This window comes from Bubalus kerabau, chromosome 5 (assembly GCF_029407905.1).
Source record: "Bubalus kerabau isolate K-KA32 ecotype Philippines breed swamp buffalo chromosome 5, PCC_UOA_SB_1v2, whole genome shotgun sequence".
Classification (NCBI taxonomy): domain Eukaryota; kingdom Metazoa; phylum Chordata; class Mammalia; order Artiodactyla; family Bovidae; genus Bubalus; species Bubalus kerabau.
This window is the reverse complement of record NC_073628.1, coordinates 43,262,598-43,286,528: the sequence shown is the minus strand read 5'-3', so window position 1 is coordinate 43,286,528 and position 23,931 is coordinate 43,262,598. Positions and strand designations below refer to the sequence as shown.

Sequence of the window (23,931 nt, the reverse complement as noted above, 5' to 3'; positions counted from 1 at the left end):
GGATATACACCCATAACATTACAGAAAACTTCTGTTTGGTGGTGCTATGGGTGATTGTTTTTGTATCTCTTGCTTTTCTCATTTCTTCTAAAATTTCTTTGACAAATGCATATTACTTTAGTAATCAGCACACAAACAAAAACAAACAAACAAGAAAAAAACATTGGTTGTTTGGTCAACTTCTATAGGAAAACTTTACTAGGAATCACTAATAATTAGGAATTAGAATCCCAAAAGAAATCAACCCTGAATATTCATTGGAAGGACTGATGCTGAAGCTGAAGCTCCAACAGTTTGGCCATCTGATGGGAAGAATTGACTAATTAGAAAAGACTCTGATGCTGGGAAAAATTGAAGGTAGGAGAAGAAGGGAATGACAGAGGATGAGATGGTTGGATGGCATCACTGACTCAACGGACATGAGTTTGAGCAAGCTCTGGGAGTTGGTGAAGGACAGGGAAGCCTGGTGTGCTGCAGCCCATGGGGTTGCAAAGAGTCGCACAAACTTAGTGACTAAACAACAACAAAGCCATGTTTGGCAAAAATGCTTTCCAATTTGATCTAAACATGAACCTGTATCATATTATAATATCCACACACAGAAAACAAGAGAGGTTTTCCCAAATTCATAAGGGAAGTTAGATGTTTTTTCCTCTGTGCTGTTTTGTTTCCACCTCCGTGGTAGCATTTATCCTACTGAATCATAATTTATTACTCTGGTTTTCCCACAGGTTGTGAGTGCTGGTCATCGTTACCACCTTCATCACCTGGCATGCAAGTGTATGTTAAATGCTAGGATGTGGCGTCAGGAATAGTGGATGAAGGAATGAATGAAAAAATGAATGCTTATTTAAAATTCCCTACATCAAGAAAGGGCATGAAAATATATTTAGTAAAATGCAACAGAAGAAAAATACCCAGTGCATTACCTTTCAAGGTTCATATTCTTCCCACCACTCCCATTCTGCTCCAGTTTATTTGGCAAACTGACATTTGTCCCTTTGGCAGGAGAGACAGCCAGTCTATCTTGAGCTGTCTTGGGTGATAAAATCTCTGTAGAATGAATGAAAGCGAGTTTCCTTTTAACTCTAAATCAGTGGTTTGTACGTAACACAGATTTTAAAAACTCATAATTTTACTTGGGAAAATTTTCACATAAAATGCACTTTCTCATTTTAAATTGTTGTCCCTTGGCCCTAGTGTGGTTAAAATATCCATTTTGCTGTATACTTATTATATGTAAAGGCTCTGGCTGGGCACTTTCAAAAATACAAGAGGCAAGTCTCTGCCCTTGAAGATCTTTCAATAAATATAGTTGGAGAGGAAAAATAAGATACAAACAGAAAACACAAGAGCTCTCAGTTGTGGAGGTCTTTCCACCTGCCAAAAATACTAAGTGTTTTATACACATTATATAAATAGCAACTCAGGACAAGGATGCAGAATATCTGAATCTCAGATAAATGGTGCCATCTTTAACAGTCTGACAGAGGAGATGAAGGGAGCCAGTTCAGAATCCATTGCTGAGAGATGTTTCCATGGAGGAAGTGAAATGTGAAAGGGCTACTAAGAGAAATAGAGACACAGACATAGAGAACAAACATACAGACACCAAGGGGGAAAGAGTGAGGGGTGGAAGGAACTGGAAGACTGGGGTGGACGTATCCCAGTACTACTATACTATGGTACTATACTATGTACAAGAACTGCCCTGGTGGCTCAGACAGTAAAGCATCTGTTTACAATGCGGGAGACCTGGGTTCAAGCCCTGGGTTGGGAAGATACCCTGGAGAAGGAAATGGCAATCCACTCCAGTATTATTGCCTGGAAAATCCCATGGACAGAGGAGCCTGGTAGGCTACAGTCTATCTGGTACTAATGCTACTACACTATGGTACTATACTATGTACTCCAGTACTAATACTACTATACTATGGTACTATACTATGTACTCCAGTACTACTGATGCCAAGTATAAAATAGATAATGAATGAGGACACACTGAATAGAAGAGGGAGCGCTACTTAATGCAATCACTGCAGTGGCCTGAATGGGAAAGAAGCCCAAGCAAGAGGGGATATATGTACAGATACAGCTCAGTCACTGTGCTCTTGAGTAGAAACTAACACAACACTGTAAGGCAACTGTATTCCAATGAAAATTAATTTAAAAGAAAAAAAAAAGGCTGATAAGAGGAGAGTAGGATTGGGATAGACTGTAAGAAAAGGAAGGGAATTTCAGGCAGGAGAAGAGTGAACAGAAGCTTGAAGTCAAGGAAGAGCAAAGCATGTTAGGAGAAGGCGAACAGACAATTTAACTCTAGAAAGAGTCCATAGGAAACTGACAAGTGAAGCTAAAGAATGAAAGCATCTATCAGGCTAAAAGCTGATGTGTAATCCTGTAGGCCACACGTCGCAAAACCAACATTCACAAGCCAACATTTACCCATTGATAAATGTTTTGTTTGGCCTAGTTAGTATTTTTTTTTTTTTTTGAATGTCAATTAGTAGTGAACACCGGACTCAGTGGGAGAAGGCAAGGGTGGGATGATTGGAGAGAATAACATTGAAACATATACCTTACCACATGTAAAAGAGATGACCAGTGCAAGTTTGATGCATGAAGCAGGGCACCCAAAGCTGGTCTTCTGTGACAACCCAGAGGGGTGGGGTGGGGAGGGAGGTGGGAGGGGGGTTCAGGATGGGAGGGGACACATGTATACCTGTGGCCAATTCATGCTGATGTATGGCAAAACCATCACAATATTGTAAAATAATTATCCTCCAATTAAAATAAATTAAATAAAAACAATTAATAGATTTCACAAGTCAGGATCTCTGCTTCTCTTGAAAAATCAGGCAATTTTCTACCACTTGGCTGACATTTGCACTCATCTCACACGCTAGTAAAGTAATGCTCAAAATTCTCCAAGCCAGGCTTCAGCAATACGTGAACCGTGAACTTCCAGATGTTCAAGCTGGTTTTAGCAAAAGCAGAGGAACCAGACATTAAATTGCCAACATCCACTGGATCATGGAAAAAGCAAGAGAGTTCCAGAAAAACATCTATTTCTGCTTTATTGACTTTGCCAAAGCCTTTGACTGTGTGGATCACAATAAACTGTGGAAAATTCTGAAAGAAGTGGCAATACCAGACCACCTAACCTGCCTCTTGAGAAACCTATATGCAGGTCAGGAAGCAACAGTTAGAACTGGACATGGAACAGCAGACTGGTTCCAAATAGGAAAAGGAGTACATCAAGGCTGTATATTGTCACCCTGCTTATTTAACTTATATGCAGAGTACATCATGAGAAACTCTGGGCTGGAAGAAGCACAAGCTGGAATCAAGATTGCTGGGAGAAATATCAATAACCTCAGATATGCAGATGACACCACCCTTATGGCAGAAAGTGAAGAGGAACTAAAAAGCCTCTTGATGAAAGTGAAAGAGGAGAGTGAAAAAGTTGGCTTAAAGCTCAACATTCAGAAAACGAAGATCATGGCGTCTAGTCCCATCGCTTCATGGGAAATAGATGGGGAAACAGTGGAAACAGTGTCAGACTTTATTTTTGGGGGCTCCAAAATCACTGCAGATGGTGATTGCAGCCATGAAATTAAAAGATGCTTACTCCTTGGAAGGAAAGTTATGACCAACCTAGATGGCATATTCAAAAGCAGAGACATTACTTTGCCAACAAAGGTCTGTCTAGTCAAGGCTATGGTTTTTCCAGTAGTCATGTATGGATGTGAGAGTTGGACTGTGAAGAAAGCTGAGCACCAAAGAACTGATGCTTTTGAACTGTGGTGCTGGAGAAGACTCTTGAGAGTCCCTTGGACTGCAAGGGGATCCAACCAGTCCATTCTAAAGGAGATCAGTCCTGGGTATTCTTTGGAAGGAATGATGCTGAAGCTGAAACTCCAGTACTTTGGCCACCTCATGCGAAGAGGTGACTCATTGGAAAAGACCCTGATGCTGGGAGGGATTGGGGGCAGGAAGAAAAGGGGACAACAGAGGATGAGATGGCTGGATGGCATCACCGACTCGATGGACGTGAGTTTGAGTGAACTCCAGGAGTTGGTGATAGACAGGGAGGCCTGGCTTGCTGCAATTCATGGGGTCACAAAGAGTTGGACATGAATGAGTGACTAAACTGAACTGGCTTACATTTCCACAAATCAATAATCTGCTAGAGGAATAAGTCTCCAAGTATATAGTCTGGCAACCCCTGGGAATCCCTAGGAGTCTTTCAAAAAGTCTTTGAAGTCCTAGGATTTTCCTCACATGCCCCAACCAAAACAATATATTACAACAGATTATATGATGCCACAGATATGAGAATCTGCTATCTTCTATAAATCCAGGTGTCAAAGATGTAAAACTACCACTCTTCATTTTTCATAAAAAATATTGATGCTAACATGTCTCCCTACCATGTGACATCCAGCCCAGTTCATGCATTTATGTTACCTGCCTAGATCTTCCAGGCAGCTGAGTTTTGAGTAGTGGGGAGTCAGCAAAGAGATCACAGTCTAAAAGTCTGAGTGTCATAAAGTGGTTAGGGTGAGATACAGGATTCCAGGAATAGGAGATGTTTGTTAGAGAGAAGAATACAGTGATTATTCACGAAATGAACTTTATTTTGACCATCAGAGTTGCTAAGCAATATGGCGTGGCTCACAAGTAGTAAAGAGTCACAGATTATACCCAGAAATCAATGACCTACCTGGGACACCCTCTTCTTTGTCTGACTGGTCCTTTAATTTGTCCTTCTTCTGTTCATTCTGTCCATCTTCTTCTGCAATGGTCTCCATAGGTGGTTTGTTCTCCATCTCCTTGAGCTCAATCCTGGAATGAGCCAAGATGTGTCCATAGGTGAATGTGTAAATCTCTTAATTCTGAGAAGCAGCCAAGTTAGCTGATGGATTCTGAATGAAATAAGCTTACTTGTCTCAAGGAGGGGAAGTGCTTTTATTTGCTGAGTACGAATCATGGACTCATTCTCTTTGAGGTTAAGCCTGGGAGCCAACCATGACCTTCCCAAGTATACTGAGGACCCCAAAGAAGCTCTTATATAGATAAACTGCTCTGAAGGCCTGGATTAAAGTTTTTGGGTTTTATTTCAGCTTGGATTCATTTGTCTTTTCTAGCTCTGTAAGCAGATGCCACAGTCCTGAAACAGTGGATGGTGGCCACTGGATAACTTGGAGGCATGGATTCAGGGACTGGTAGACAGGGTATGCCCAGAAGTGAGCACTCTTCTCCTCCCTCTTCCTCCTCCTCACTGCTCCATCCTCTCCCCAGGCAAAAGTGAGGGGCTTATAAAGGCGAAGGTGAAGGGGTTTGTTCAGTTGATGTCAGTAACTGCAGCTTTTCTCTGGTCCCAGGAATGGGGTGCTGGGTTAGAGGTGGGAAGGAAGGGTGGGGCGGGCATGGTGCTTGCAGTACATTCAGAGGCCAAGCTTCACATAAAGGAAACGCCTACATTTGCTTTGAGGATTCGAGTCCTCCTGTCTATTGCCAGGCTCTCTAATGGACAGGACCGTCCATCTGTCCCTTAACTAACTACAATTATTTCCCTCCTGGAGTGCTTAAGCCAAACTATGTCCAAGGGGACAGTCAAATCTGCCTCCCAAAATACAATCAAAATAAAGTTATTTTGAATCCATGGATTTATGTTTAATGGGTAAGACAACATGCTGCAGTGGAAACAGCACTGAGACAGTCAGGGGCCACGGTTTTATTTCCGACTTGGCCCCCCTGCTGTGTAATCATTTCATCTAGAAGATGAAGAGACTGGACTAATTAATCTTTAACACTTATTCTCCCCCTCACACTGATTATGCTGAGGTCTGTATCATATAGCTTTTCCAGGAAGGACTGGTTCCAAACCAATGAACAGAAGAGGATGTCACAGACGCCCTCCCCCTCCTCCCCCCCACAAAAAAAAAAATATGAGAAAATACTCTGAGACAAAAAAAAATGAGAAAACTATTTTGGGAAATAGTTTACTATTTCCCAAACTTCCTTTACCCAAAATGCATAGTAGTTAGTGGCACAGCAATTAAGATTAAAAATATGATTAAGAGCTCATAATGGGTAAGTAACGACCAAACTGGAAATAAAACCCAACTCTCCTGACTCCTACTGAAGTGCTTTTAATGCTGCATCCTGAAACTGCAGGTGTGACTGCAGTCATGAAGATGCTTGCTCCTTGGAAGAAAAATTATGACAAACCTAGACAGCATATTCAAAAGCAGAGACATTACTTTGCCAACAAAGGTCCTTGTAGTCAAAGCTATGGTTTTTCCAGTAGTCATGTATTGATGTAAGAGTTGGACTATAAAGAAAGCTGAATGCTGAAGAATTGATGCTTTTGAACTATGGTATTGGAGAATACATTTGAGAGTCCCTTGGACAACAAGGAAATCCAACCAACCCATCCTAAAGGAAGTAAGTCCTGAATATTCACTGGAAGGACTGATGCTGAAGCTGAAACTCCAATACTTTGGCCACCTGATGCAAAGAACTGACTCATTGGAAAAGACCCTGATGCTGGGAAAGATTCAAGGCAGGAGGAGAAGGGGACAACAGAGGATGAGATGGTTGGATGGCATAACTGACTCAGTGGACATGAGTTTGAGTAAACTCTGGGAGTTGGTGATGGACAGGGAGGCCTGGCGTGCTTCGGTTCATGGGGTCGCAAAGAGTTGGACACAACTGAGCAACTGAACTAACTGGAGTGATACTTCACTTGTTAAAAAAAAAAAAAAAGAATTAAAACTACATGCTGAATGCCTAAAACTAACACAACATTGCAAATGAACTATACTTCAATAAATTTTTTAATTAAAAATAGAATTAAAGTTATAATTAATTTTGCTCCTTTATAAAATTATAATACATATCTCAAGTGGTTGTAGTAAAGATTAAATGCAAGACTATTAAGAAAGGGCTTAACAACATCTGGCAACTAGTAAGTGCTCCATAGATGATTGCTATTATTATTGTCATTGTAATATTATCATTGTTGTTATCATTATCATTATTATATTCAGCAGCATCAGCAGCCATCGAAAACACTCACTATGCTGTTGGGGTGAAGCTGTACCTTGTCTTTCTAGCCCCTTCCATGGTAAAAATCAAATCTTAGACAGCTGTTAGTCTAGAGTGCATGATGAAGAAGGGACTAGATCAGAGGAAGGGGTGAAAGGTAGAAGAAAGCCTAGTGGATGAGAAAAATTTTACTGATACTTGCAAGGACTAAGGTTGGTGGGAGGCAGTAAGAGAATTCCCAGGGAACCAAGAGTATTAAAAAAAAAAGTATTCTAAGTGTCCATTGTTTTTTAACTTAACTACAGAAAGTGCATGCAATAAACTCATTTGCTGGAACACAGAGAGAGAGCAAGAGAGAGCTGCACTAGATGGAGCATGAGCTAGAGAATTCAGGTGCAAAACACTGTCCAGTTCCATCAGCAGGTCTGCAAGGATGGCCACGCCCGGAGGAACCTATGGAGGAAAGCACTGACCTTGGAAATGCAAGCACGCTGCTGGGTCGCTTCCCCAAGTTCTCTCTGCTAGACAGCACTGAGTCCACTGTGTCAGGTCTCTGGGGACAAGGAAAAAGACAGGTTACATTTGGGCTGTGGTCCAGGACACAGACAATCAGAGCCACAGGCTGCTCGAAAGCCTCAGACTACCATGATACCCTCCACTGTTATTTCTGTTTAGGGCTTAAAGTCTAGAACTTAACATCCAATGAAGAATGATCTCATTTATCAAAGAAATCACCTTGTTTGGTCCCATCCCAATTTCATTGATGCTGCCTTTTCTCAAACCATTTCCTCCTTGGAAACTGCCCTCAGGGTTGACGGCTCCTCATCTTTAAGAGGACAGCCAACTTCTTGAAACTCTCAGGAATATGAGCAAGCTGGCTAGTTCCACTCTTGACCCAAATAACTCTAAAACTGGGTAGCTGAGAGAAGGACTTTGGAGTCCGCTATCCTCATGTTTAAATCTCCACACTGCTAACGCAAGATGATCAAACCAGTCAATCCTAAAGGAAATCAACCCTGAATATTCTTTGGAAGGACTGATGCTGAATCTCCAATACTTCGGCCAGCTGATGCATAGAGCTGACTCATTGGAAAAGCCCTGACACTGGGAAAGACTGAGGGCAAAAGGAGAAAGGAGTGACAGAGGATGAGATGGTTGGATGGCATCATCCACTCAAGGGACATGAGTTTGAGCAAGCTCCGGTAGATAGTGAAGGACAGGGAAGACTGGCATGCTGCAGTCCATGGGGTCACAAAGAGTCAGACATGACTGAGGGACTGAACAACGACAGCTATAAAGCTTTAGATCCTAGATATGTGGGATCAAATTCACAGGACTTTTAGGAGGTACTATATAAGTGGCTAGCACATAAAAGCACTCCACAAATAGTGACAATTACAATTATTATAAATAATATTTATTTATTATAATCTACAAATTGTCTTTATAATATAATTTATAAAATATTTAATAATTGTATATTATATATAATAATCACATTATTAAATTATACTTGTATAGAATAACATGTAAAATTATTCTTTTTGGATTAATGATATGGTTTACAAAAGGCTTTGAAGGAGATTCTAAAGATCAAAGTTTTAAAAATATTTTGAGCTAAAGCAGCATCACTGAAATTAGCACACAACTTCCTAAGAGAACTCTTCTACAAGACAGCTCTTGGGTTTACGTTATGGAACATTTAGGGAAAAAACAGTCACTCTCACAACTTTACAGCAGTTTCCTGAAATGTGTTTTACAGGTGTTAATGAATATTGACTCAACCTAAAGTTCCATGATTAAATACTTTCAGGTAGTTAAAGCTGCTTCTTTCCAGCCAGACTTCTTAGGTCCTTTAACATACCTATGTGCTTTGGCCTATAGAGCTTTTTTTATAGGATATCCATCAAGAGCAGTTCTTTTGGAAAACTCTCCTTAAAAGGTACATCTTAGAGTACAGCAGGCCAAATGAAGCATTATCCTGTCTTTTAAACATGTATCAAAGCTTACAAAGCTCTGCATAATCCCTGAGGGTGAGAGATGGAGCAGCACTTTGGCCTTGTTTCTGATTTTGCACATCCTGCCCGTGTTTTAATAAAAATGAGAGGGTGATACTCATGTGTGGGTGTCTCCACTCTGCACACACAGGGTTGGCATCCCTCTGAGCCATCCTGTATGAAGCCAGGATGTGGAGAAAACACCAAGGGCCTAAGTATGCATGACTCCATCTCCTAAACCCCCATCCCAGAACACCACAAAAGGAGAAATCAGAAGGGAGAATTAAACCATATGTATAACATTTTCTTTCATAGCTCTTTCATTTTAAAAAAAGAAAGTCCAGCTTTTGTTCTATGGGTCACAAGATTATATAACATTCATGATAATCCAATTTATCCATCCCAAATTAGTACATTCAGATTCAATTAGCTCTCAACAAGGACCTACTTGTACATATAACACCTAGAACTCTGCTTAATGCTATGTGACAGCCTGGATGGGAGGGGAGTTTGGGGGAGAATAGATACATGTATATGTATGGCCAAATCCCTTCACTGTTCACCTGAAACTATCACAACACTGTTAATCAGCTATACCCCAAAACAAAATAAAAGGTTTAAAAAAAGAATTTCACAATTTCATTCACCATTGCAATGAAAAGAACGAAATACTTAAGAATATATCTACCTAAAGAAATAAAAGACCTATATATAGAAAACTATAAACCAATGATGAAAGAAATCAAACAGGACACAAATAGATGGAGAACTATACCATGTTCATGGATTGGAAGAATCAATATAGTGAAAATGAGTATACTACCCAAAGCAATCTATAGATTCAATGCAATCCCTATCAAGCTACCAACAGGATTTTTCACAGAGCTAGAAAAAATAATTTCACAATTTGTATGGAAATACAAAAAACCTCGAATAGGCCAAAGCAATCTTGAGAAAGAAGAATGGAACTGGAGGAATCAACCTGCCTGACTTCAGGCACTACTACAAAGCTACAGTCATCAAGACAGTATCATACTGGCACAAAGACAGAAATATAGATCAATGGAACAAAATAGAAAGCCCAGAGATAAATCCATGCACCTATGGACACCTTATCTTTGACAAAGGAGGCAAGAATATACAATAGAGAAAAGACAATGTCTTTAACAAGTGGTGCTGGGGAAACTGGTCAACCACTTGTAAAAGAATGAAACTAGAACACTTTCTAACACCATACACAAAAATAAATTCAAATGGATTAAAGATCTAAATGTAAGACCAGAAACTATAAAACTCTTAGAGGAAAACATAGGCAAAACACTCTCTGACATAAATCAAAGCAGGATCCTCTATGACCCACCTCCCAGAGTATTGGAAATAAAAGCAAAACTAAACAAATGGGACCTAATTAAACTTAAAAGCTTCTGCACAACAAAGGAAACTATAAGCAAGGTGAAAAGACAGCCTTCAGAATGGGAGAAAATAATAGCAAACGAAGCAACTGACAAATAATTAATCTCAAAAATATACAAGCAACTTCTACAGCTCAATTCCAGAAAAATAAATGACCCAATCAAAAAATGGGCCAAAGAACTAAACAGACAGTTCTCCAAAGAAGACATACAGGTGGCTAACAAACACATGAAAAGATGCTCAACATCACTCATTATCAGAGAAATGCAAATCAAAACCATAATGAGGTACCATCTCACAACGGTCAGAATGGCAGCTATCCAAAAATCTACAAACAATAAATGCTAGAGAGGGTGTGGGAACCCTCTTACACTGTTGATGGGAATGTAAACTAGTACAGCCACTATGGAGAACAGTATGGAGATTCCTTAAAAAACTGGAAATAGAACTGCCTTATGACCCAGCAATCCTACTGCTGGGCATACACACCAAGGAAACCAGAACTGAAAGAGACACATGTACTCCAATGTTTATCGGAGCACTGTTTATAATAGCCAGAACATGGAAGCAACCTAGATGTCCATCAGCAGACGAATGGATAAGAAAGCTATGGTACATATACACGATGGAATTCTACTCAGCCATTAAAAAGAATACATTTGAATCAGTTCTAATGAGGAGGATGAAACTGGAGCCTATTATACAGAGTGAAGTAAGCCAGAAAGAAAAACACCAATACAGTATACTAACACATATATGTGGAATTTAGAAAGATGGTAATGATAATCCTATATGCAAGACAGCAAAAGAGACATAGATGTATAGAACAGTCTTTTGGACTCTGTGGGAGAAGGCGAGGGTGGGATGATCTGAGAGAATAGCATTGACACGTGTATATTATCATATGTGAAACAGATCTCCAGTCCAGGTTTAATGCATGAGACAGGACACTCAGGGCTGGTGCACTGGGATGACCCTGAGGGATGGGATGGGGAGGCAGGTGGGAGGAAGAGTCAGGATGGGGAACACATGCACACCCATGGCTGATTCATATCAATGTATGGCAAAAACCACCACAATATTGTAAAGTAATTAGCCTCCAACTAAAATAAATTGAAAAAAAAAAAAAAAAAGAGTTTCAGTTAGCCCTGTTGAATGATTGTTTCACTGCCTCCTTAAAGTCTGCAATGTCCAACTTGGCATGAAGGTCACACCAGCTATTAACAGTTAACGGTGAATGGTCAACTATGAAATTTCTTCTAAACAATGCAAATTAAAAGCTGAATATACATTTCTATGACTTGAATTAGATTTTTCTGTAGACTTTCATTAAAATAAAATAGTATAATCGGCACAAAAAGAATAATTAGGAAGTCTTGGCTTAAATTTCAGTTCCACTGCTGAACTCCTAGACTTCCCACACAACCTCTCTGAACTCCATTTTTCTCACTGGTAAAATCAGGATAATAATTCTGGTTTTATAATGTTTTGAGAGTCAAATGAAATAATATATGTAGAAAAAAAACTTTTTAAACTATAAGGTACTATCCTATAAAATGTTCATAATTATGAGTTTCTACTACTGTTTATAATTTTTCAGTTGGCACTGACACAAAACTTAGTTCCTTAACCCTTCTAACTTTTTTGTCAAAGAGTTAATCATCTATAAACAAGCACTTCTTTGACTTGGGGTAACTGCCATTTAAAATATGTCAACCTTGTTGTTGTTTTAGTTTCTAAGTCCTGTCTGACTCTTTATGACCCCCTGGACTGTAGCCCACCAGGTCCCTCTGTCCATGGGATTTTCCAGGTAAGAATACTGGAGTGGGTTGCCATTTCCTCCTTCAGGGGATCTTCCCGACCCAGGGATTGAACCTGCGTCTCCTGCATTGGCAGGCAGATTCTTTACCACTGAGCCACCAGGGAAGCCCTTGTCAATCTTAAAGATAACACATTTACAGATTCAGAAAGGGGTTAGGAGAGAGAAAACAGTAATTTACATTTGCTAGGGCTTTTGCCAAAGCCCCGCTTCCATCCATTGTACAAAGGAAGTCCTTATAGAATCTCATCTTGACTTTGCTATCTTTGATCATGAGGACCCCGATTCCTTTGAATGTAAACTCCACATTTTGTTTGATGGAAATGGATCGTGACAAAAAAAGCAGCGTCTCCTTCACACATCCTTCCACTATATCTCTGCTAAATGGACCCTCCAAGGATATCATGACAAAATTAAGTGGAACTATTGGGATATCACCTAGAGGAGAAAGGGGGAGAGGAAAGAATTGGAGATTATAACAAAGACATAGCATACACACTCACAAATAATCACTTGATTCTCACTTAATACTTAAAAACAGAACTGTACCTGTGAAGCCTTTAGTTGTACTCTTTAATGCTCAATTAAATTTTCCCTAAAAGTAGAATGTTTTTGCTCAGAACAAGCACAATTAGCTTTCTAAACTGTGCTACAGACAAGCTTTTCATTCTCTCTTGTTGAAAGAGAAGGCCCACCCAAAGCAATGAAGACCCAGTGTAGTCAAAAATAAATAAATTTTTAAACGGTCGAAAAATCCATCAAATTTACCATACAGAATACAGGCATAACAAATTCTAAGTATAGCTTGTTGGTATTTGTTTTTCCAATATATCATTTTTTGGTAGAAAGTTACTCTGCAAATTAACTTCCAGAGATGTTAACATAAAGGCAAGTTCCAGCCTTTTCACCTTGTCGGCATTCGGGGTAGATGAACTCTCTTCATCCAGATGCAGGAGGACATGATAAGGAAAGTCAAAAGGAACACAACCAGAAATTAGGAGAACCCTCCCACTGCAAGTAACCAGAGCAGGTATCACATAAAGCCACACCCTGAAACTGGAATGCCAGTATCCTGGAGAAGGTGTCGTGTATCCCCCCATGTCTCTAGCACCTGGGACAAGACCTGCCATGTCGTTGGCCCTTAGTAAATATTTGTGGAAGGGAAAAAGGAAGGAGGGAAAAGGACGGAAGAAGGGAATAAGGAAGCAAAGGAAAGAAGGAAGATTTTAGGATGTGAGAGGTGTATAAGGTATTAAGTCTTTACAGAATTATTAACCTGCTGCTAAGTTGCTTCAGTCGTGTCCAACTCTGTGCGACCCCATAGACGGCAGCCCACCAGGCTCCACTGTCCCTGGGATTCTTCAGGCAAGAACACTGGAGTGGGTTGCCATTTCCTTCTCCAATGTATGAAAGTGAAAAGTGAAAGTGAAGTCACTCAGTCGTGTCCGACTCTTGGCGACCCCATGGACTGCAGCCTACCAGGCTCCTCCATCCATGGGATTTTCCAGGCAAGAGTACAGGAGTGGGGTGCCATTGCCTTCTCCATTAACCTTCTAACAACTTTTAAATGTCAATAATTTAGATGATATACAATAGAAACACAGTTGATCTTTTCCTAGTTGATATTAACTGTGATTCTTCCAACCAGTAATCCTAATTAACTTTCTCTTCCTTATTACCACTTTCAATTTCTTAGATCTGAAATACATATAAAATCTGCATGACTCAGTGATGTGGCTTTTATATAAATTTGCCTTGATGTCACATCTGGCCTTAAGCTTCTGAGGTTGAAAATGACTTGCAAAAAGACTGTATATTATTCCCTACCTCAGCCCCTCCCTCTGACAAAGGTATCACATGAAAAGAGAGCTTCTCAAAGCAGAAAGCAGTAAAGCCACAATTGGCCAAGCATTGCCCTTTCATTTTCATCCCCTGGCTAGTCACGTTCTGGGAAAGTCTTTAAAATAAAATCTATTTACCAGGAGTATATACTCTGTTTTGTTTGAGTCCGTGGATCTGTACTAACTTCTCTGCCATGATAAACACGGGCCTCTGAATTAGGAAAAACTTCTTGTTTCCCACCTCAAGCTTTTGTCTCATGAAAGTGAAAGTTCCAAGTCCTGGAATCTGAACTCCCTGAAAAGACAAAGGGGAAAAAAAAAATCAACAGAGAGAATTCACTGAAATGTAAAGAAAAATAATCCTTAGCACTGTTATCCCAAAGCACATGAAGAAATTTAAGCATGTGCCTTAAAATTCAATGCTCTTTATGACCCATTACAGCTTTAGTATTTCATGACTCTAAGTTTTCAAAGAAGTATAAAATGTAATATATCAATCCACAGTGCTTTTCTGATCCATCATCTCCATATCATTCAAAGGCTGTGAGGACTAAGAAAACATGTATGGGGACTTCCCTGTGGTCCAGTGGCTAAGACCCTGTACTCCCAGTACAGGGGGCCTGGGTTTGATCCCTGGTGAGAACTGTATCCCACATGCCACTACTAAGACCTGGTATAGTCAAACAAATAAATATTTTTTAAAAAATGTATGGATGCCATAGCTGCTTTTAATCTTTATCTAAGATTACTTTGCCAACAAAGGTCCGTCTAGTCAAGGCTATGGTTTTTTCAGTGGTCATGTATGGATATGAGAGTCGGACTGTGAAGAAAGCTGAGCACCGAAGAATTGATGCTTTTGAACTGTGGTGTTGGAGAAGACTCTTGAGAGTCCCTTGGACTGCAAGGAGATCCAACCAGTCCATTCTAAAGGAGATCAGTCCTGGGTGTTCATTGGAAGGACTGATGCTAAAGTTGAAACTCCAATACTTTGGCCACCTCATGTGACGAGTTGACTCACTGGAAAAGACCCTGATGCTGGGAGGGATTGGGGACAAGAGGAGAAGGGGACGACAGAGGATGAGATGGCTGGATGGCATCACCGACTTGATAGACATGAGCTTGAGTGAACTCCAGGAGTTGGTGATGGACAGGGAGGCCTGGCGTGCTGCGATTCATGGGGTCGCAAAGAGTCAGACACGACTGAGCAACTGAACCGAACTGAACTGAACTGAAGATTACTCTTGTCCTAAAAAGAGATGGAAATACTAGACTACCTTACCTGCCTCCTGAGAAATCTGTATGCAGGTCAAGAAGCAATAGTTAGAACCAGACATGAAACAACAGATTGGTTCCAAATCAGGAAAGGAGCACATCAAGGCTGTATACTGTCACCCTGTTTATTTCACTTATATGCAGAGAACATCATGTGAAATGCCGGGCTGGATGACGCCCAGGCTGGAATCAAGATTGTGGGGAGAAATATCAATAACCTCAGATACGCAGATGATACCACGCTTATGGCAGAAAGCGAAGAAGAACTAAAGAGCCTCTTGATGAAAATGAAAGAAGAGAGTGGAAAAGTTGGCTTAAAACTCAACATTCAGAAAACAAGATCATAGCATCTGGTCCCACCACTTCATGGCAAATAGATGGGAAAACAATGGAAACAGTGACAGACTTTATTTGGGGCTTTCAAAATCACTGCAGATAGTGACTGCAGCCATGAAATTAAAAGACACTTGCTCCTTGAAAGAAAAGCTATGACCAACCTAGACAGCATATTAAAAAGCAGAGATATTACTTTGCCAACAAAGGTCCATCTAGTCAAAGCTATGTTTTTTTCAGTAGTCATGTATGGATGTGAGAGTTGGACTATAAAGAAAGCTGAGTGCCAAAGAATGGATGCTTTTGAACTGTGATGTTGGAAAAGACCCTTAAGAGTCCCTTGGACTGCAAGGAGATCCAACCAGTCCATCCTAAAGGAAATCAGTCCTGAGTGTTCATTGGAAGGACTGATGCTGAGGCTGAAACTCCAATACTTCAGCCACATCACCAACTCGATGGACATGAGTTTGAGCAAGCTCTGAGTGTTGGTGATGGACAGGGAAGCCTGGTGTGCTGTGGTCCGTGGTGGTGCAGAGAGTCAGACACGACTGAGCGACTGAACTGAACTGACTGAAATTCTGTGGCATTTTAAATTTTAATCCCTTGCCATCAGGGGGAGAGAATTTCTGCTTCCTCATTCTCTTTTAAAAAAAAAAAACAAACGTTTATCTATTTATTTACTTGTCTGCACCAGATCTTAGTTGTGGCACACAGTGTCTTGATCTTCGCTGCAGCATATGAGATCTTTTAGTTATGGCATGTGGGATCTAGAACCCTAAACAGGGATCAAACCCAAGCTCCTGGCATTGGGAGCATGGAGGATTAACCACTGGAACACCAAGGAAGTCCCTCTCATTCTTTATGGTAGGTTTAATGTCCCTCACTTAAAATCAGACAACCCAAAACATCCAAGATACATGCTGTAGTGTGGTGATCTTGGTTAATGCGCAGAAGCAAAAGATTTTGACTCTCACTCTAGAGCTCTGTCTTTCTGGAAACATCATACATCAAAGGTTACAAAGTCTAATGCTACAGGAGCCAAGAAAGAATGCAAGCCAGAGAATGTGATGGCTCAGGAGTGCATGCCCCATCTAAAGGGGAGAGACCCTTGTCAGCTTCAGCCAAGCATCACATATACTGAACAAAAACTGATTTTATTAATCAGATGATTTTTCAAGGAAAAAAAAATTGTACAAATGCTCCCAATTTTAAGTTCTGATGACTAATTCAAATTATCAGATCAAACAAAATAGATTTCACAGATGAATTCAGATCAAAGGTTCTCATATTGGGACCTCTGAGTAGGATATAAACATTTCACAATATCCCAGCACCCTCCAAACTCCCAACATCTCTGTTCAGTTCTGTGGCATCCAAACTCAAGACTTGATGGGGAGAAATAGCCCAGCCCTGGACAAAGGTTCTCATTTTTGGCAAGTAGAGTTCAGTCCCTGACTGCCTTCATACATTTCAGTTAAAATCCATTCCCTGCAAGGAGGCAAGACAAGAAGCATCATATCCTTCTATAGCCACGCCAGGAACTACCAGATCACAGATGAACAGAATTCATCTACTTCCTCTGTACACACCTGGACTGATCAGCAATACACTTCCTATCACTGGAACAGAAGAACTTTCACATTCGTTACCTAAGGGTGAAATCCGTGTCTGTTAAATCTACCAACCACAAGTCTAAGTGTGAGCATCATAAAATCACAAGACTGCAGGTTACACTGGATGGCTCTAAAATCTGCTATCTTTCTCCCAGCAAAACAATTGGAGACTAAGGAGGAAACATTCTTTGATGTCCTACGTTAAAATTAAAGTATAAATCTTACCTTGTGTAAGGATAGCTGCCGTTCCACAAATTCTGACACATTTCCCCAAATAGTAGAAACTTCTGAAATCCAAGGTAAATAAATATAATGTATGAATAATTTATGAAAGCACACTTGTGGTAATATCTTAGTGTTCATAAACAAAAATGTGAATATGAAATAGAGAATAAATAATTTACATTATTTAAGTGATAATTTCTAATTAAAATTAACAGAAAATAAAGTCACTCCCCAAAGTTAATTTTCCTAATAAGCAAAGTTAATTCGCTTTAAATTCCAAAAATGTGAAAGAGGAGGCGAAAGAGAAAGAGAAGGTAGAGAGGAGGGGGAGAAAATCTTTCTAGAATAAAGGGAAGTGTCACACCTTCCCTTTATTCTATAAACATAGTTGTTGTTAGTTGTGTCAGATTCTTGGCGATCCCATGGACTGTAGCCTGCTAGGCCTCTCTGTCTCTGGAATTCTCCAGACAAGAATACTGGAGTGGGTAGCCATTCCCTTCTCCAGGGGATCTTCCTGACCCAGGGATCAAACCTGGGTCTCCTGCATTGCAGGCAGATTCTTAACTGTCTAAGTTAACCTAGTGTTATCTAGCCTTTTCTTTTTATATATATATGTATTTATGTGGCTATGCTGAGTCTCAGTTGCAGCACAAGGGATCTTAAATCTTCATCTAGGCGTGTGGAACCTTTAGTTGTGGCATGCAGGATCTTTTTTTAGTTGTGGCTTGCCAACAAAGGTCCGTCTAGTCAAGGCTATGGTTTTTCCAGTGGTCATGTATGGATGTGAAAGTTGGACTGCGAAGAAAGCTGAGCGCCGAAGAATTGATGCTTTTGAACTGTGGTGTTGGAGAAGACTCTTGAGAGTCCCTTGAACTGCAAGGAGATCCAACCAGTCCATTCTGAAGGAAATCAGATCTGGGTCTTCTTTGGAAGGAATGATGCTAAAGCTGAAACTCTAGTACTTTGGCCACCTCATGCAAAGAGTTGACTCATTGGAAAAGACCCTGATGCTGGGAGGGATTGGGGGCAGGAGGAGAAGGGGACGACAGAGGATGAGATGGCTGGATGGCATCACTGACTCGATGGACGTGAGTCTGAGTGAACTCTGGGAGTTAGTGATAGACAGGGAGGCCTGGCGTGCTGCGATTCATGGGGTTGCAAAGAGTTGGACACGACTGAGTGACCGAACTGAACTGTGAACTCTTAGTTGCAGCATGTGGGATCTAGTTCTCCGACCAGGGATCGAACCAGGGCCCCCTGCATTGTGAACATGGAGTTTTAGCCATTGGACCACCAGGGAAGTCCCTAATCTAGGCTTTTCTTAATGACCCATTCAACAAGCTTCTAAGAGTCTACACCATGCCATTTGATTAACATGAGCCTTCATTCTCACACCATTCCATAATATAGGACGGAGGCCAGGAGCCACTAAAGCATGAAAGATCATTGTCCGTACATTAACTGTCTCTGCACTTTTATTTTTGCTTCATTATTGACTGCTTTTCACTCTCAGTAGTCACCATTGGACTCCGGCTGTCACTCCTCTCTGCTACGAGTGCTCTGCAGGCTCACCGCCCAGTCTTAATTCATTGCTTCTGATCAGCTGTGCTCTTGATTTCAACAAATATACTAACATTATGTCTAAAATAATAATTTTTAAAAACAGACTTTTGGGTAAGGGCCCGAAGGGCTTTACTTTGAATTGGGACATAGACTTCACACTCTCTACTTTGAATGATCAGAGGGAGGCCTTCTATGCTTATTTTCTTGTTCTGAGCTATGTTCCAGGAAAGCTGTGGTAGAAAAATAAGTAGTTGTCAATTACTCAAGTGTTAATGTATGATATGAAAGAATACTCTGGGTATAACTAATACTCATAAATATAGAAAACCATATCTGTGTTGACATTTCCATTCCAAACTTAGTCATGAGTTTATTATAGATATTTTCCACTAGTGAACTCTCTCTGCAAATCAAAAGAGTGCTGTGTTTTACTCAAAAGAAAGGATCAAGAACAGTGGCAAATATCAGCTTACCACTTCATGGCATAGATGGAGTTGGGCACAAAAACCCATTCTTTCCCCAGTTTAGAAACTGCTTGATTTACTCTTGTAAACCATTACCTAATGTGGAAAATTGCACTCATTTAATCCTGTATATCAACACTGTAAATATTTTTATTAATATGCCAGAGAATGAACAGGATGGGCAATGAGAAGTAGCAGTGACTCGTGGGTTTCCCTAATGGCTCAGTGGGTAAAGAATCCATCTGCAATGCAGGAGGCACAGGAGACACCGGTTTGATCCTGAGAGGGTAACAGGCAGGAAGGCTAGGGGGTCGCCAAACAGAGGAAACCGACTGCAAGTGTCAGACGTTTTTTATCTCCTTCTTAAGCGGCAGGAGGAAACAAACTACAAGTGTTAGATATTTTTCCCTTCTCTATACAAATTTAAAAGGAGGTTTCTCTTAAAATTTTGTGTTGCCATGATGACACCTGGTTCCACCTGAACTTAACTTTTCTCAAACCTTGAGCTAATCAATGCTTTTTTCTTATGGAAATATTTTTCTTTATTTATTTACCCTAGACTCTGACTTTCTCCAAGTTGGTTCCACTTAAGACACAGAACTGATAAGGGCTCAACAAACCAGTATGTTTTACTCATACATTGTTCTCCCAATCTATGTTAATGAAACTGTATATTTACTTGGAAACCTGCCTTTCTGCAAGATTCATGTCAATCATTTTATGGCCTGGGATGACTCACCTGGTACCAATGTTATCTCAAAATGTATGTTGTGGGTGAGGGGCCTGGTGACAGTCTCTGAGTTTTGAGACATTTCCTTTCTCTTATTAGCAGCTGGTAGCTATATAACACTTTCATGCATTGGAGAAGGAAATGGCAACCCACTCTGGTGTTCTTGCCTGGAGAATCCCGGGGACAGGGGAGCCTGGTGGGCTGCCATCTATGGGGTAGCACAGAGTTGGACACAACTGAAGTGACTTAGCAGCAGCAGCAGCAGCCATATAACATCCAGCTTAAGACTAGCAGGGGGAAGTCTTTCTGCCCCCTTCTGATGTCTATGTCAGAAGCTTTTCTCTATCTCTTTTATACTTTAGTAAAACTTTATTACACAAAAGCTCTGAGCAATCAAGCCTTGTCTCTGGTCCCAGATTGAATTCTTCTCCTCTGGAGGTCAAGAATCCCGGCATCTTTCACAACTCAGCAACAACCTTTCAATCCCTGGGTTGGGAAGATCCCCTGGAGGAGGAAATGGTAACCCACTCCAGTATTCTTGCTGAAAAATCCTATAGACAGAGGAGCCCGGCAGACTACAGTCCAGAGTCGGACATGACTAAGCATGCATGCCCAGATGGAAGTGACTCTTATGAGCCTCGAGGAACAAGTTGGGTGATGGAAACTCACTCACCAAGAACGCTAGAACTGCATGCTACAGCGAGCTGGATGCCAACTCTGCCCTTCACTCTAAATCATGGATATACAGTTTATTAAATATACTCAAGTATTCCTTCTACACTGTCCCATTCTACTATATTTCCCATTCTTCCTCACCCTTACAGACAAAAGAATTCTGTCTGCTGCTGGCTGCTAAGAATTAACAGTCTCAACTGTTTCCTGAATTCAAATTTTCATCATGACTAAAAATATTTAATTCACTAGTGATACAGAATCTCAGTAGCCAGACTTACATGAAGACTTTTGAAAGTCAAAACTATTAAGCCTTTCAACCTAGAGTGATGATATGCAGCTCACATTTCAGGAAAACAATCTGTACCAAAATGAAATGATTTAATTACGGCCAGGAGAAAGTGTATAGCTGGCAACCAGACCCTACTGAAAAGACCTGAGCTTAATTAGAAATTTGAAGATCCTCTTTCCTCATTTGAAAGATACATTCAAGTCCAACTGTGTCATTTTACCCTATAAAATCTAATGGGGTGGGAGTGGGGGCCTCCCTAGTGGCACAGTGTATAAGAATCTGTTTGCCCATGCAAGAGACATGGTTTCCATCCCTGATCTAGGAAAATCCCACATGCTGCCGGGCAGCTAAGCCCATGGACTACAATTACTGAGCCAGTGCTCTAGAACCAGGGAGCTGCAACTACTTAGCCCATATATTGCAACTACTGGAGTCTACGGGCTTCCCTTGTGGCTCAGCTGGTAAAGAATCTGCCTGCAATGCGGGAGACCTGGGTTCCATCCCTGGGTTGGGAAGATCCCATGGAGAAGGGAAAGGCTACCCACTCCAGTATTCTGGCCTGGAGAATTCCATGGACTGTATAGTCCATGGGGTCGCAAAGAGTCGGACACAACTGAGCAACTTTCACTTCACTTCACTTCACTTCACTTCACTGGAGTCTACACACCCTAGAGCCTGTGCTCAGAAACAAGAGAAGCCACCACAGCGAGAAGCTCTCATGCTGCCCGTAGAAAGCAGCCCCCTCTCACTGCAACTAGAGAAAAGCCCACGAGCGATGAAGACCTGGCACAGTCAGAAATAAATAAATAAAATAATAATTTCTTAAAAATTGAATAGGCAAAGTCTTATAAGAGCAGAGTTTACTATTCTAAGCTGAAATTTGATATTTTTCACTGAAGGAAAAGGAAAACATGTACATCATTTCCTTCAGGAAATGAAGCCTTTAAGCCTCTGTAATTCAAATGGAACAGACCTGGAAATCTTGCAGACTGTGATTTCTAACTTTGATTTTTTCCCACGCTCCAAAGTGTCAGGAAAAGAATCACTATATCTCAAAAGAAAAATACTTCTAATCCAGTCTAAAAAGCAAATTAAAGAATATGCTACTGTTATATTTTTAAGAACGCTGAGGTTATTATTTATTTTGACCAAACACTGAAATACCAAGAACCACAAGAAATCATCCCTAGATGTACTTTCCATATTCAATTCAACCTTCATTTAAGTTCAGATTGTAAACATTTTGTGCATTCAAAATCGTATTTTTAAACACAATGCCAAATGTATTCCAGGTAGGAACACTTTATCTTATATATAATCATTATTTAAAAAAAAAAAAGACCAAGTGCCCATTATGTATATTACAGAATAATATATACTTGAAATAGATACTAATATCAAAAGGAGAAGATAAGTCCCCTAACTTTATAAAACATCTTATAAAACTAAAATCCTGATATACAAACAGAGCAAATTAGTATAGAGTGATTTAGACAAGGAAACACATTCCCAGAGCACAGTGCAGTGGGAAGGGCACGCTGTGCTGTGTGTCTGGAGACCTACAGCCTTCCCGCCCCCACGGATTGCTCGCTGTGCAGCCTTCAATGGTTTCAACCAGTTCGCATCTGTAAAATGATGACGGTTCCCTCTAAGTACTATTGTTGTTGTTTAGTTGCTCAGTCATGTCCAACTCTTTTGTGACCCCATGGACTGTACCCCGCCAGGCTCCTCTGTCCTTGGGATTTCCAGGTGAAAACACTGGCATGGGTTGTCACAACTACTGAGCCCTCGGGCTGCAACTGCTGAAGTCGGTTCGCCTAGAGCCTGTGCTCTGCAACAGAAGACAGTGCGGTGAGAAGCCGGAGGCCTGCAACAAAGAGTAACTAACCCCTGCTCGCCACAACTAGAGAAAGCCCGAGCAAAACAATGAAGACCCAGTGCGGCCAAAAATAATTTTTTTTTTTAATCTCGGTGTCACTTTGGAGTTACTCTTCTAAGAAACTTTCTAACCAAGCCTAGCACATTTTCTATAGAACATGTCAAGTCTTCTTCCAAACAGCCATTTCTTTTTTTTAATCTCAGTTTTTTGGTTTTTTAACTTTTTTGGCTGCCACAGGCAGCATGCAGTATCTCACTTCCCCAGCCAGGGATGGAACCCATTCACCCACTCCCCTCGCTGTAGAAGCCCAGAGTCTTAACCACTGGACCACCAAGAGCAACAACTGTAGCCTTGCCTTTGCCTGAATTCTGAGAAGGAGCCATTGGGGGTGGTGGTTTGTAGCCAGCATTTATTGAGACTCCACGCTAGTCCCTGTGTGTACATTATCTTACTTAATAAAAACCCCCTCAGCTGGCCCTTTTCTCTCATTAAAGAACTCAATAAACAAAAGTGTCTTAAGACAGTGCTCCCAAGTGCAGGTGGTCTGGGTTCCATCCCGGGTCAAGAAGTCCCTCCCACACCGAGCAACTGAGTTAGCAAGCGGCAACTAAGACCCAGCGGAGCTAAAGAAATGGAAAGAGCCTTTGGACTTGCATCGTGAATCGGTTGTGATTACCAGCTTCTTGACAAGGCAACACGGGCCCTTTAGGGCCCTCCAGAGACAGGGGATGGGGAGAAGTCCTTAGCTTTGCCCCAAGCAGG

The 23,931-nt window shown here is 40.9% G+C and overlaps 1 protein-coding gene across 2 annotated transcripts in view; it reads right to left on the bottom strand.

Annotated features, from left to right (window-relative positions):
• The window catches only part of CCDC81 (coiled-coil domain containing 81), a 42,085-nt gene that overhangs the window by 18,037 nt on the left and 117 nt on the right, over positions 1 to 23,931 (bottom strand). Inside the window, exons 2-7 of one of the 2 annotated variants that reach the window (XM_055583505.1) lie at positions 17,570 to 17,631; positions 14,265 to 14,421; positions 12,467 to 12,723; positions 7,530 to 7,609; positions 4,727 to 4,848; positions 930 to 1,053 (exon numbers count right to left, since the gene is read on the bottom strand). In XM_055583505.1, the coding sequence (XP_055439480.1) occupies positions 930 to 1,053; positions 4,727 to 4,848; positions 7,530 to 7,609; positions 12,467 to 12,723; positions 14,265 to 14,421; positions 17,570 to 17,631 (802 nt within the window). The remainder of the gene's footprint in view (positions 1 to 929; positions 1,054 to 4,726; positions 4,849 to 7,529; positions 7,610 to 12,466; positions 12,724 to 14,264; positions 14,422 to 17,569; positions 17,632 to 23,931) is intronic. The other variant, XM_055583506.1, reaches the window with a different exon arrangement.